This window comes from Rhagoletis pomonella, unplaced genomic scaffold, assembly GCF_013731165.1.
Source record: "Rhagoletis pomonella isolate Grant_MI unplaced genomic scaffold, Rhpom_1.0 Rhpom_scaffold_00002, whole genome shotgun sequence".
Lineage (NCBI taxonomy): Eukaryota > Metazoa > Arthropoda > Insecta > Diptera > Tephritidae > Rhagoletis > Rhagoletis pomonella.
This window is the reverse complement of record NW_023458556.1, coordinates 91,904,682-91,919,422: the sequence shown is the minus strand read 5'-3', so window position 1 is coordinate 91,919,422 and position 14,741 is coordinate 91,904,682. Positions and strand designations below refer to the sequence as shown.

The window sequence follows — 14,741 nt, the reverse complement described above, 5'->3', positions numbered from 1 at the left end:
CTTCGAACATTCTGCCTATTTCTCGTTGTTCGCTTTGTGTTGCCGCAATATTCGCCACATTATTTATTCATCGATTTTCTTCATTAGTAACTTGATTTTTTTTGTAACAGAACAGGCTTTAGCACAAATGCAAAAATTTGGCACAGAACCTGTTATTTTTAAATTTTTCGTCTGTTAAAGTAAAATTTTTTTAATTTTTTCATTGAGAAATAAAAAAACGAACGATTAATTAATTTGTTAGAAACTATAAGTCCTATCGGAAAGTGATGTATAAACGGTTTATGGAGAATTTAAATAGCTTTCATTTGCCGTATTTTATATGAATTGTTAAATTGGTTCGTAAGATATACGTGATTAAAAGGAACCAATTTTTGCTTTAAGCTGAATAACGGTAAATTGAAAATATCTCGAAAACGTATCCATAGAACAAAAACTTAACTAGATTTTCGGAATCAGCGAACAAGTCTATATAGAGATTGGATAGTGGCATCCATTGAACATTTTTGCTGTAAACAAGTGCAATTATTTCAAATTTTCGTAAGAATTATAAGTCTTTTGATAATAATTATGTGTGAGAAAAAATGTTTAAGTCATCGATACCTATTATTTTACGACTTAAATAATAAATAAAAAAATAAAATAATAAATAAAAAAACTGGACGCTTTCAAATCAACGAAGAGAGGGTTAGAGGTCCGCGAATGGCGCGACCTTTATTTTCTGGATCGTGAACCAAGGTCCTCAACCCGTCTATGGCCACTCTCATCATACTAGGCATCTGGAAAATGGGGAGAGTGGTCCCACTACTTAAACTGGGAAATCGTCCAACAAAGGAGTCTTACCACCCAATAACCCTCCTTTTCCAGGTAGCGAAGACACTAGAGGTCTTTCTACTCACGCACTACATAAACCACCAGACCCCAGCGAAGCATCAGCATAAGTTAAGTGCATAGCACAACAACAGCACTTAACGCCATAAAAACCCAGATAGCTCGTCGCCTTAACCGAAACCGGCCCCGTGAGAGAACAGTCCTAGTAGCGTTAGATCTGTTAAAGGCATTTGACACCGTCAGTCACTCCACGCTACAAGGAGACATTGAGGCCTTCTCTCTCCCACAGAGACTCAAACGGTGGTCGGCGAATTATCCTGAGTGGTCGACATTCGTCAGTAACCTTCAGAGACAAAAACAGCAAACCAAGAAAAATTAAACAGGGGTTCCACAGGGTGGTGTCCTATCCCCACTATTGTTTAATTATTATATTTCAAAACTCCCTCAACCATCAGAGGGAGTCACTATTGTCTCTTATGCTACAGACCTGCCAGAACACGGCACTTCGGACAGCGACCGGATGCCTTCTGATGTCACAACACCACCCACACGACGAGGCCCAGATGCTCCCCATCAAGAAGCATAACACAAAGCTCTGCAAGCAGTTTCTAGTAGGGTGCCACTGATAAACTGAAAATTTAGAGCCCTACTACCGCTATTACTCGTTAGTATATAATCATTTTCACTTTAATTGACTTTAATTGCAATAGTAAATCCTATTCATCATGAAGGATAAGTTAAAAAACAAGTAATTTTTAGCAAAAAAAAGAACCGACTTAAAAAAAAATATATATATCTATTATTTCATTATCCAATGATCGGATCTAAACCAAATGTATGGGACCACCTCTGAGACACTACCTTTCCGTTGCAAAAAGAATTATTGAAATCGGTTGACGTGGTGCAAAGTTATGCGGTAACATACATACAAAAAAAAAAAAAAAATATTCCGACGAACTGATAACGTCCTCCTTTTTTGGAAGTCGGTTAATAATACATAATTTTACATTTCTCTTGTGCCAATTCGTAGCATTTTACTGCTGGAAAGTTTTGAGAGCTTCTCTGGTGCAGAAGGTGGGCAATTAAAATGCAGCAATTATATAAAAACATTTGTCTTTGCTAATTTTAATTCTTCTGGGACTTAAAGCCATGCATTTATTAGATGTCGTGGCAAAAATATTAGGACAAAAGACAGTTCAAAACCGTCAGGTGTGTGTTATTCTTGCTGTCAAACTTTTAACAGCATTGCTAGCTCGGCAATCTTTATTCACCTCATAGTTGTCAAAAATGTACAATCCGGAATGATAAATGGAGAAGGTATATAACCGGCAGGTAATATTTACAACGCATAGATCTGTCAAAAGTTTGTATTGAAAATTTGCAGTGGCTCGAGCTGATTGGCTCAATGCAAAGCTATAACAAAAATTTAGAGCCAAAATTTCGATTTAATTCTAAAAATGCAATTATTATAAGACTCATAAAGAAACTTTTTTTGATTTTGTTTTATTCATATAAATATGCTTCTTAATATTACACATATTATTTACCTATACCAATCTTTTTTGCATCTACTTCATAAATTAGCAATCTCCACATTTTCACAACGAAAACTTCTGCTTCTTCGTCCAAGACCTAAAGAAATATATATTAACAAATCAACAAGAAATTTAGTCTGATAATATAGATGAATTACCATTTGCACATCGTCCAAAATGCTTTGGGGTGAACTTCCTGCAAGCACCTTAGAGCATATAAAATCGACAAGCGTTGGCTCGGGCTCACCAATATACTCAATAATTTTTTTGTTTATCCATGGTCGAATTTTTCTTTCCATAAGGTTGTTGTCAATTTCGTTGCGATCAAGCTTATAATTGAACAAATCCTCCTTTTGTGTAGGAATCCTGTCAATGATGCTTTTAATGTGCCGACGTTTTTCATCGTGTATCCTAGTATTATTTTCCTCCTTTTTGTTATTCACTGTTTCTGTAGTGGCAGTATCATTCTTACCATGTTTTTTCGAGATAGATTTTCCGGCATTCGAGTTATGGCGTTCTGTTTGTGATGTGCTTCCTCCGCCACTTCTTGTTTGATTGTCATCGTAATCTAAACTCAAAAAAAATTTATTAAGTTTTGTCGGTATCGTTAAAATATTGTGTTTACCCAATGGAACCAATTTTCGCCGTTTTGAGCTACTCTCGTCATCAACATCCTCGTCAGCATTAAACACACCAGTGGATTCTATTTTCTTCTTTTTGGAATTCGCACCCAAATTCAGAGTTATGACGGGCGCCTGTGTGGGTGTTGTAGTGGCGTCTGTAGTCTGAGACCTTGAATTGCCTAAACTCTGCAATGAACCGGACGGTGTAGAGTTTCCTGCATGCGCATTCACGCTCGATATACAGTCACGTGACTCGGAACCATGGCGGCTGTAGTGGATTTCAATATTTGAAGCAGAATTTGGTCTAGAGTTGGCATCTTCGTTTGAAATTGACTCTATGGAATACGATTTGGCCAGGGCATTCATTTCGCCTTCATCATTTGAATTAACATCAAGAATGTGTCGATTGCTTTCAATTGATTGCAATTTTTCCCGGATTCGTTCTTTCTCACGTTCTTTACGTTGCAAATTTTCTAAATTCACATCGATTAATATTTGAGGTTTATATAATTTCTCATGCTCTTTCTTTGCTCTTTCATATTCTTGTGTAGGATTTTCATATTCGCCACTGAATATTTTATTTCGCAATTCTTCCAATTCCTCTTGTTCTTTGTTGCGATCTTTAGCATCAAGATCTGCTTCTCGGACGCGATCTCCCAATCTTCTCTGCAGCTCTCGGCCCCTGTAGAACAAAATTGAAGAAAAATTATTTTTCAATTAAGTGCTATTTCAGCTCCTGGTAAATTTTTTAAAAATTTCTTACTTATAATATTTATGGTCATCTCGTTCATCATCATAGTCTTCAACAAATTCTTTGAGTCGTTTTGCTTCCTTTTCTCGTTCCTCAAGCTTCATTTTATCCTTAATCCGAATCTTAAAGCGAGCAAAAACTTACATTTTTAAGCCGCTTATTTTTAATCAAGGTGGCATAAAGTACGTACCTTTTCGTATTCCTTAGCTTTACGCTTTTCTCTTATTTCCCAGTTTTTAAGTCTTTCTTGGTACGCTTCTTCCTTTTCACGAGCTTTCTTTTCCGCTTTTTTACGCTCTCGAAGCTCTTCTTCGATTTCTTTCTCTCTATGCAGATCTCTGATATTCTTAACAATTTTTTCCTCCCGCTCTCTGCATGAAAAAAATATTAACCGTTTATGATTTGGTTGGTACAAAAACAATGTTCTTATAAAAGATAGCAGCCTTCCCAATTTGTATACCTACAATGTAACAAGCACACAATGCTTATACAAATTATTGAAAAATTAATCCTTCATGGGTTAGGTACTTATAGAAAAGGAAAAGTTATGGCCAAATACAATTCGCCAGTTGATAAAAAGTCGAATACCATGCCATGAGTGGGACTTTGCAACTAAGTTTGTAGACGCAAGAACAACTCGGAGATAATCAGGGCTATCCCTGAATCTAACGTAGATAATCTACGAATTCGAATGCTTGCTACGAATACGAAAAAAGCGCCATCACTGGATCCGAGTGAGCTCGAAAAAATTTTTGCCATATTCGAATTCCACATTTTGACGTTTCGAAATAATCTAGTTACAAGAAACAATGAAATGTTAAGTAATGTATTTTTTCGTATTTTTTTAATAATTTAAAAACTTTAAAAGGCTGATATGGATTTATTCGCATACAAGGGAACGTTTAGAAAAATTCAGGATTCAATTCTGCACAAAATATTGGTGCAAGCCATCCCGCAGCGGACTTTCATGAAAAATTTCAATATTGGGAAAATGGCACCATATCATATCTTTCAATCACCGCTGCCACTAACAATTTTTGCCCCTACCAATTTTCTTCCCAAATCCGACCAAAATCGTTTACAACCTACCAAATAAATTTCAATTACAAAAAAGCGTTCTGAAAGTATACATTTATTTAAGATTAATAGCCCAATTCTGTATCGGCGATAAAATTTTTTTTACTGACAAATTTAAACTTTTTCATATATATATTTTTCCGTAATAAAAACTGTGACAAGAATTAGTCACTGATACAGAATAGAGCCGTAAATGTTCCGAATACAAAACATTTACATACATACGTATTTGTACTTTGTACATTTTAAAACAAACAAGAAATAAATAAATGCAGATAGTCTTAGGCACAGAGATAAGAAAATATACGATAGAAATAAAAAAAGCATTTGGTTTTGCAACACATTCCTTCTGCCAAGTCTGCAGATCGCATACCGTTTACTTCGTAAAAGCAGGAAATAAAATAAAATTTCCTCAACTATTCTTAACACAACGCTTCCGAACAGTAGTCCTGAAATTCCTTCAGTTGATGTATCCTCTTTGGACTGTGGGAAAAGAAGCTATATATGTTGCGGCACAGTGTCTCAATGCTTTTCGGCAATTTTTTACAAGCGCAGCTTGAGCAAAGGTGAAGTGAGTTGCATGTGCACTTTATATAAAATAAATCGGTTTCAGCACTCAATAATGTTTTCAGCCCGCCTAAGTCTCCAGCCATAACATTGGCTCCATAAGTGGCCAAACCAATTAGGTTTCTTATTTTTAAAGGACGGATTGGCAAATGTTTAAAAGGTACAATTGGCAAATATTTTTTAAAAGGATGTTTGAAATATATATTTTTATAATTAAGAATTTAAAGACTTAATTCAACTATCCGACCAAAATCTTACTTTGCCGACCAACCTACCAACTGAAAAAGAAGCGACCAAATTTGGTCGGAAAAGACCAATAGTGGCAACACTGCTTACCACTCTAAATTATACACTCTGTCTAACGGTACAATTAATAAGGTCATTTGTAAACTCATCATTTCAGAATTTGCATCGCAAGTGAACGCGCACAGTGTCATTATTAGTGTTAGTGGAGCGATTGTATGTCTGATTTCAGTGTTAAATTTCTCAGAATGTGTGTGCTTGTGAAATTTGGTTTGGTTCAAGGCAATGGTAAGTATTTTATCACAAATATTTGATTTTCAACAAGCCCCAACCACCAAAAAAACGTAAGCGACATATTTAAAAAAAAAATCTTTTTAATGCAGAATAGTGATGTGCTGAATTGTCGGTACCCAATACTCGGTACCCAATACTTAAAAAAGGTTTCGTACCCAATACTTCCTTTTCGGTACCCGATACCGATTCTTTACATTAAACCTTCGCCATTATATGAATTTCAAGTTTAGAAAAAACTTGCATTACTGATTTATGTGATATCGGCTAAAACACTTGAACCTATCGCAACAAAAAAATATTATTTTATCAGTTTTAACCTTAGTCGATCCAAGGTTCAAGAAAAATGGTTTGACGGATGAAGAAGCCTTTCAGGGGGGAGATTCTGTAAACAGTTAGCGACAAGTTTCGGATCGATATCGCACTTGTTGACGTAAAAATATTTCATATCATACGTCAACAAAACCGATTCCGATTCGAAAATTGTCGCTAACTGGTTACAGAATCTGCCCGCAGGCCTACAAAAATGATATCGTCCGATTCAGCTGGAACAAAAATGCTTCAAGCATTATGGATACTTTTTAAATCGGTACCGAATATCAATCAATACTTAAAAGTAGACATATATACATCTTTCATTTGAATCAGTATTAAAAGCACTATTGGCTCCTACATTCGGGTTTTATTAGGCGAGTCTCCCCTGAACCGCTTTTTCCATATTTTTTTTTTTAGTTTTTAGTTTTGCGAAAAATTCATGTGTGCCAGTTGGTTGTAGAGCTACCTAAGCGATCGCTCAGGAATCAATTAGCGCATAAAAGCGCCATTTTGGTGTGTGTGCCAGTAGAAAAGATAAATGTGTCACAATCGAATAATTTTTATGGCATTGGTGGACATAAGCATCAACTGCTGGGTGAAATTGATAGTATTATAAAATTCAGAAACAGATTTAAAAAAATTAAATTACTTATACTGCCCGATGACTCTATGTCAATAACCATAACGCTGGGAGGGGATTTTTCACGTATTTTTGAAATTCATTTAACTGAAAAGAAATTAGTTTATAAAAAGAGTGCACTGAATTCATTAAATAAAACAAACTTTTGCACTTTAAAACCGAATGACTTTATGAATATGGTAAGATACAAGATTTTAAATGATAAGTATGTACAACTTTGTAGACATAATGGAAATAGTGAAGATGTAAATGTAAGCACCGAGTTAGCTGAATTCACTCGTGAATCATGTACAGGTGGTGGGATGCTTTTGCCGGAAATTTTCGGTATAGAAATTGCTTTCGATGATAATGAGGTAGATATTGACGCGAATATGATTAGTGCTCATCGTGATGAATTGAATAATATAATCCTAGATACATAAATAGCGCCGAAGAATATTCGTATTTGTCCTCTACATAGATTATTATATGCAAATTCTTTTAACCACGGACGTTCCGTTTCATTGTGCCCCTAGACGATTGTCCTTTCGAGAACGAGCTATGGTTCAAGAAATAGTTGACCAATTGCAAAAAGATGGAATAGTTAGGCCAAGCAGTTCGCCTTATGCATCGGCCATAGTCTTAGTAAAAAAAAAAAGATGGAGATGGGAGGTTATGTGTTGACTATCGAGGTTTAAACAAGATAACCGTAAGGGACAACTATCCATTGCTACTAATTGAGGACTGTTTAGAGTATTTAGAAGGGAAACAACTATTTACTTTGCTTGATCTAAAAAGTGGGTTTAATCAGGTTAATATGTATTTCGCTTGAATCGATCCCATATAGTGCTTTTGTTACTCCAAATCAGGGTGGGCAAAAACTCGAGTTCGAGCGAGCGAGCGACCAAACTCCTACTCAATGCCTCGCAGGCAACGAGGCCCTCGCAGCTCGTAGTCGTAGCAGTAATGAGGCGAGGCACGAGAAGTTTGGCTGGCTCGGCAAACGAGCGAGCGCTGCTTGTTTGCTCGCGCTCCTATTTAACGAACGAGGCTGTTGTGTGTTGCCTCGCTCGCAGTGCGAGGCGAGTACCTATCTGCATACTCGCTCTGCTAGGTAAAACGAGTGAGCGACGAGCGAGCGCTCCGAGTGTACTATACAACACATGCATTTTTGTGCATAAAAATGGGAATGTACGAAATTATGTTAAGAATTGTATGTACATATGTACATATGCATACAAATATGTGAATATTATATTAGGGCAGCATTTAAAACAACAAATACAAATTATTACATACATAAGCATAGATTATGGAATTAAATATTTTTTAGAGTTATATACATACATATGTACACACACAACATGCCCTGCAAAAAATTGTGCGACTAATCTCTAAAGAGAGTATTCCGTGATTACTCTCAATCGGGTACAATTGGGAATTAATTAGTCCCAATTAGTCTCATACGGGTACTAATGGAGGTCAATTAGTCTCGACTCATCCCTTATGGCCTCGCGAGGTCAGAGCCAATGAGGTCTTCGTTTGCTGGCCGCTCTACTCTTGCGCTGCCCTCGTTTGCTTACTCGCTCGCTGGCTGCTCAGCGCGTGCGCTCGTACTTAACGAGTGCTCGTTTGCAAACAACCTCGCCTGTTGCTCGTGAGTTGCGCAAGCTCAGAGCAAACTAACGAGCGAGAGAGGGGCTAAAATGAGGCAAATCCGAACTCTGCTCCAAATGGCCAATATGAATATGTGAAAATGCCGTTTGGTTTGAAAAATGGTCCTGCCGTTTTTCAAAGATTCATTAATGAAATATTCCTTGACATGGTGAATGATAGGAAGATTAAAATTTATATGGATGATATTTTAATACCAACAGCCGACTTTGATGAACACAAGAGCTTGGTTCAGAAAGTACTTCAGCTATAATGTTGCGAAACTTGAAACTTAATCTAAAAAAATGCAAAATTTGGATATAATACAATAGAGTACCTAGGATATTTAGTATCTTCTAACGGAATATCATTAAGTGAGTCTCATATAGCTGCAATAAAGAGGTATCCGTCCCGACAAATCAAAAAGAGTTACACTCATGCTTAGGTTTATTTTCATATATTCAACGATTTGTGCCGTCATTTTCAAAAATTGCCAGACCATTACAAAATCTTTTAAAACAAAATGCAGTTTTTAAATTTGATGAAGGGTACCTTGGGGCATTCAACTATTCGAAGACTAAGTTGAGCGAGGCGCCGGTGATTGCCATCTATAGCCCTAAGCGGGAAACAGAATTGCACTGCGATGCTAGCGCAATCGGATTCGGTGCTGTTCTTTTACAGCGCCAGGATGAGGGCAAATTTCATCCGATATCGTATTTTTCCAAAACAACTTCCAATGCGGAGGCTAGATATCATAGTTTCGAATTGGAAAAACTGGCCATAATTTATGCATTGCGACGTTTTCGTGTATATTTAGAGGGTATTACATTCAAGATAGTTACAGATTGTAACTCGTTGACAATGACACTAGGCAAGAGGCAAGTTAATCCTCGAAATGCAAGATGGGTGCTGGAACTATGTCCCGCACGAGATGAAGCAGAATGTTATACGATTAATTCATGACAAGATTGGTCATCAGGCAGCTGAGAAGAGTTACGAAAAGACAAGGATGTATTACTGGTTTCCAGGTATGCGAGAAAAGATAGAACGTTTCGTTCAAAATTGTATAAAGTGTATCATGTACGCAACGCCTGTCCGAGAAACAGAGCGGAATTTCTATAATATAGAAAAGAGACCAGTGCCGTTCGATTCGTTACACATAGATCACTTTGGACCATTACCATGTATTAACTCGAAAAGGAAACACATTCTTGTGGTTATAGACGCATTTACGGAATTTGTTAAGTTATACCCGACGAATTCGACTAGCACGCGTGAGGTCACTAATATTCTTGATAAGTACCTTAACTATTACAGTAGACCAAGACGTATCATAACTGACCGTGGAACCTGGAGTTTGGAGCGTTCTTATTAAAGCTTGCATCCCCTCAAGCAAATGGGCAGGTGGAAAGGGTTAATAGGGTAATTAAAGCTATGCTAGGAAAGGTAAGCGATTCGATTAGTCATGCTGATTGGGCAACTAAATTGGGAAAAGTGGAATATGCCATTAACAACTCCTTTCATAGTGCCACTCAGAACACTCCTAGTATGCTTTTATTCGGAGTTGAACAACGGGGAGAAGAGATAGACGAATTAACTGAGTATTTGAGTGATAGAAATAATTTAGAGGGTAATCGGGACTTAGCATTAATTCGAGCAAACGCAGCAAAACCTATCGTAAAATCGCACAATTATAATTTGAGTTATTTTCTGAGACATAGCAAGCCTGCCAAACTTTACAATGTTGGTGTTTTTGTTGTTATCCGAAATGTGGATACTGCAGTAGGAACAAATAAGAAATTTTTCCCTAAATATAAGGGACCGTATGTCGTTCATAAGATTTTAGGAAACGACAGATATGTTATACGCTGATGCGCTCAATACGGACGTAGATAATATTAATGAAAATCTTCGTAATAATGAATTAAATGCAGATAACGATGAATCGCCGGTATTATTGGTGATATTACACCTAATGACAATGCCCCAAGGATGCGTTAGGTTAAAAATATTTTGGCTCCAAGTGGACTTTTTGTCGTAAATTGATCGAGGTCGATCAAGTGTCAGATTGGCCGAGATGTAAGAGATGTGAGTAGGGATAGTCACTTAGTTTAGATATACTTGTAATTTTTAAGTTTCACTATTGCTAATTGTTTTATATCAATTGAATGTAAAAATGAAAAATTATATTCATTCTGAAAACTGCTTTTCCCAATAAAAATAGCTTAAGAGAGCATATTGTAACATAAATAAAATTGTTTCTGTTTCTTATATCCTTACTGGGTGTCGGTCAATTTAGTTTTTATAAAATGTTGGATGGATATTGCTTTAATCCTTGATTTTTATGGGTTTGGTTAAAGCGCAAACAATATTCTAATAAAAAAAATTTTACTTGAAAAACATTGTGAATATTAGAAAAACACAAAGCATTGTTTGAGTCACTGTTTTTGTCTATAATAGCCCCAGTTGAAGTTTTTTCAAATTATGAAGTTTCGTTGTTGCCTTTAGTTTCATCACTTTTGCTTTTGGTTGAAAAAAACCGAGAAGATGCTATTAATATGATCTCAAATACCATATCAATAGTTAAATAAAAGAATCATTAATAAAAAGTTTTTATTTTTATTGAAATAACTAAAAAAATATAACAAAACTATAGTTTTGATTATCGCTAATTTCTTCACGATCCAATTATCGGATCTAAACAATTAGTATGGGACCACCCCTGAGGTACCACCTTTCCGATAAAAAAAGAATTATCGAAATCGGTCCAAACGTGGTCCAAAGTTCAGCGGTAACATACATAAAAAATTTAAAAAAAAAAAAATATTCCGACGAACTGATAACCTCCTCCTTTTTGTGAAGTCGGTTAAAAATGGCAACTTAAAGGCGAAAATGTGGACAAAAGTAAAATCAGCTGCTACCTGTTAAATATGCTTTGCGCAACACAGAATATTAAAACGCCAAATGCGTTGAAAAAACCTTTGAAAAGCTAAATACTAGTGAAATTTCTTTAAAAATTTGAACAAAAATCATTAACTTCGAATTCCGATTCATACTCACAAATACCCACTTTTTATACGCAAAATTATAATTTCAGTAACCATCTACATATGTGCTCCTCGATTCGAATTACAAGCGTCCAGATTTAAAAATAAAAACTGTTTCATAGGCATGTCATTTTTAGGAGGTATTAAGGCGCCAAAATACCGAATACGGGACAAATAAGGGACACTAAAAGAAATACAGAACATTTGGCGTATGAAATAAATAAATTACCAGGACAATTGACGAAAAAAGAGGATTGTCCCGTATAATACAAGACGGATGGTCACCGTAAGTACATTGATAAAAGGCGAACATATCGTGCTCCATTCAAAACTCATTTTATTGGAATCCTGAGCAACTTTTTTGATTGCCTAAATATTTTAAATGATTCTTTATATAGAAAGAAAAAATGGACAGGCATTATTATTGTTCAGAGAAAATATATATATATATACATAAAAATTCAACACATTTTTATAAATGGCAATTGTTAAATCAACAAAAAAAGAACACAAAATACCGGCGGAAAAAATTTTTTTTAACCAACGGCAATTTTTAGCTGCACATCGTTGGCTACACTGAAATTCCATGCACTGCATACCCAAAATGGTTATAAAAATTCAGAGTAAAAAGCTCGAAATTTAGACGAATTTTAAAAATTTTCTAAATGTTGGATATTGCTTTAATCCTTGATTTTTATGGGCTTGGTTAAGCGCAAACAGTATTCTAATAAAAAAAAATTTACTTGAAAAACATTGTGAATATTAAAAAAACACCAAGCAGTTGTTTGAGTCACTGTATTTGTCTATAATAACTCCAGTTGAAGTTTTTTCAAATGATGAACTTTCGTTGTTGCCTTTAGTTTCATCACTTTCGCTTTTGGTTGAAAAAAAAACCGAGAAGATGCCATTAATATGATCTCGAATACCATACATTAAATAAAAAGTTCATTAATAAACAATATTAATTTTTATTGAAATAACTAAAAAAATATAACAAAATTATAGTTTTTATTAATATAGCTAAAAAAAAGTTATTGGTAGATATTTTCCAGATTTCCACATTGTGATCAGTCTCCCCCAAAAAATTGATAAAAAAGTTGAGCCCCTTTTCCAAAACCTACCACTTTTCGCCATAAGAACGGTATTGTTAACATATGTAGCTGTTTCTAAATTCAGGATGTTAGCAAAAGCCGTTCCAGAGATGAGCGATTGAGAATTTCAGTTTGTATGGGAGGTGCCACGTCCCCTCTTCCATTATCCACCACTTTTCGCCATAAGTACGGAATTGATAACATATGTTGCTGTGTGAAACCCCAGAACGTTAGCATAAGCGGTTCCAGAGATAAGCGATATGAGAATTTCAGTTTGTATTGGAAGTGCCACGCCCCCTTTTCCAATACCTATAATTTTTTGCCGTAAGTAGGGTATTTACAAATTATGCATCCGTGCCAAGTTTCAGTTCCCCAGCGTGATTAGTTTTGGAGATACATCAGTTTTCACATTTTAGTCTATGTTAGATGCCACGCCCCCTGTATAATGGGGTAAACATTTCTGGATTAGAGGAAGTTATATCCTTTCAAGAGAACGGTGCCCTCAAAAAAAAGGGGTTCAAAATTGTATCGTGGCGTATTTATATATAGAAACCTTCAATATACCGTTTTTGCTACAAACCCTCCTCAAAGGACCTCTGGTGTCGTGTTGCCAGAACTTTTAGGGGCGACCGACTAGATTGAACAAAAAAAAACGGCTAAAATGTTTCAACTAGAATTACATTTTTTTTTTAAATACATAAATTACAATTAGAAAGACTAGTAAATCCATTGATTTTTTTTAGTTAATAAAGATTATACGTAGCTAAGCTTTACATCAGAAGTCATGTTTGTATTACTTAAATATAAAAACAGAGATAAATTACAAACTTATGGCGTTTTCTTTTCTATTAAACAATTTTGCCTTCTTATAAATATTGGAACATTTTCAGTAGGTTGCTTTTTGTCCCGCAAAATGGCTATATTAGCAGAAAGTATGGGACTTTTGCTTAGTCGGAGGGCAATATTTTGAGAAATGAACATGTTAAGCTGTGAAAGAGCTGAGGAAAACGGGGCAACATTATCTCGAGAAAAGAAAACGCCATGATACAAACACAGAAGGTAGTTTAATTTATTGACAATCGTTGTTGTTGCCGACCACTTCACTTTTAACAAGTTTATGACATTTAACTAAAATCATGCCACCAGATTCACTAGCACAAAAATTTTTGTTTCTTGAAAAAGTAAAAAAAAAAAACTGAAGTTTAGCCCAGTAAAATTAGACTTTTTCTTAAAAAAATTTTGTAACAGCAATTTTTTTATGCAGTTAACTTCTATTTGACATGTAGATCCTGGATCCTCAGTCTTGCCCCTAAATTTCGTTTGGCAACATTCCGCCATCTTGTATTTAAAATTTTTTGGGTTTTTTGCGATTTGCAAGCTTATTATGCATATGGGCATTCCCATGGTGGCGCACGTGACAGTCGTACGATTTCAATGTGATACAAAAAAGGAATACCATTTGTTTTCTTTAACTTTTTTGGGCCATTGTATAGCACATAATTAGCTCTATATTTAACCGAAAAATGAAATCAATCGAACTGCTTGGTCCTGAAATATAAAAATTTAAAGGGAGGGAGGTTACGTGACAAAAAATGGAAGTTGATTTTTTCTTTTCTTACAAAATCGCAAAACTCTGCGAATTGTGGATGGCTAATTTCATGAAACTTATTTTAATATGTTTGGAGCAATTCTAGTTGTTTTTAGAGTTTTTTGAATTAATGCAAATTGTTTCAATTCTCTTTTACAACCCCAAGTGTGAAACGTGACGTGACGTGGCGTGACGTGACATAAATTTCCATCGTTATATTTTTGTTAATATTGCTTTTAAATTAATTTTTAACGCAAATAAAACATGTATTTTATGTAGAATATACTTTATATTTTGACTTAAGCGCCAATTCAGGGTCAATTTATTGGAAATCTATGATTTATTATGTTTCAACCACATACGCCAAATTCGAACCAAATCGGACCATAAATACGGTTTTTCGAAATATCTCGACCTTGGCACCACCTAGGAAGACCATTTTATGCAAATATGATTCTACTTACATAGCCAGTATATATTTTAAAAAGCAGACAAATCGGCCCGTAAATACGT

At 35.4% G+C, this 14,741-nt stretch overlaps 1 protein-coding gene across 2 annotated transcripts in view; it reads right to left on the bottom strand.

Moving 5' to 3' along the window:
• Window positions 1-2,311: 2,311 nt before the first annotated feature.
• The window catches only part of LOC118734179 (RNA-binding protein 25), a 51,782-nt gene continuing 39,352 nt past the window's right edge, over window positions 2,312-14,741 (bottom strand). Inside the window, exons 5-9 of one of the 2 annotated variants that reach the window (XM_036463898.1) lie at window positions 3,928-4,108; window positions 3,750-3,859; window positions 2,989-3,668; window positions 2,522-2,931; window positions 2,312-2,460 (exon numbers count right to left, since the gene is read on the bottom strand). In XM_036463898.1, coding sequence (XP_036319791.1) covers window positions 2,368-2,460; window positions 2,522-2,931; window positions 2,989-3,668; window positions 3,750-3,859; window positions 3,928-4,108 — 1,474 coding nt within the window. In that variant the 3' untranslated portion in view covers window positions 2,312-2,367. Of the gene's footprint in view, window positions 2,461-2,521; window positions 2,932-2,988; window positions 3,669-3,749; window positions 3,860-3,927; window positions 4,109-14,741 lie in introns of those variants that run through there. The other variant, XM_036463899.1, reaches the window with a different exon arrangement.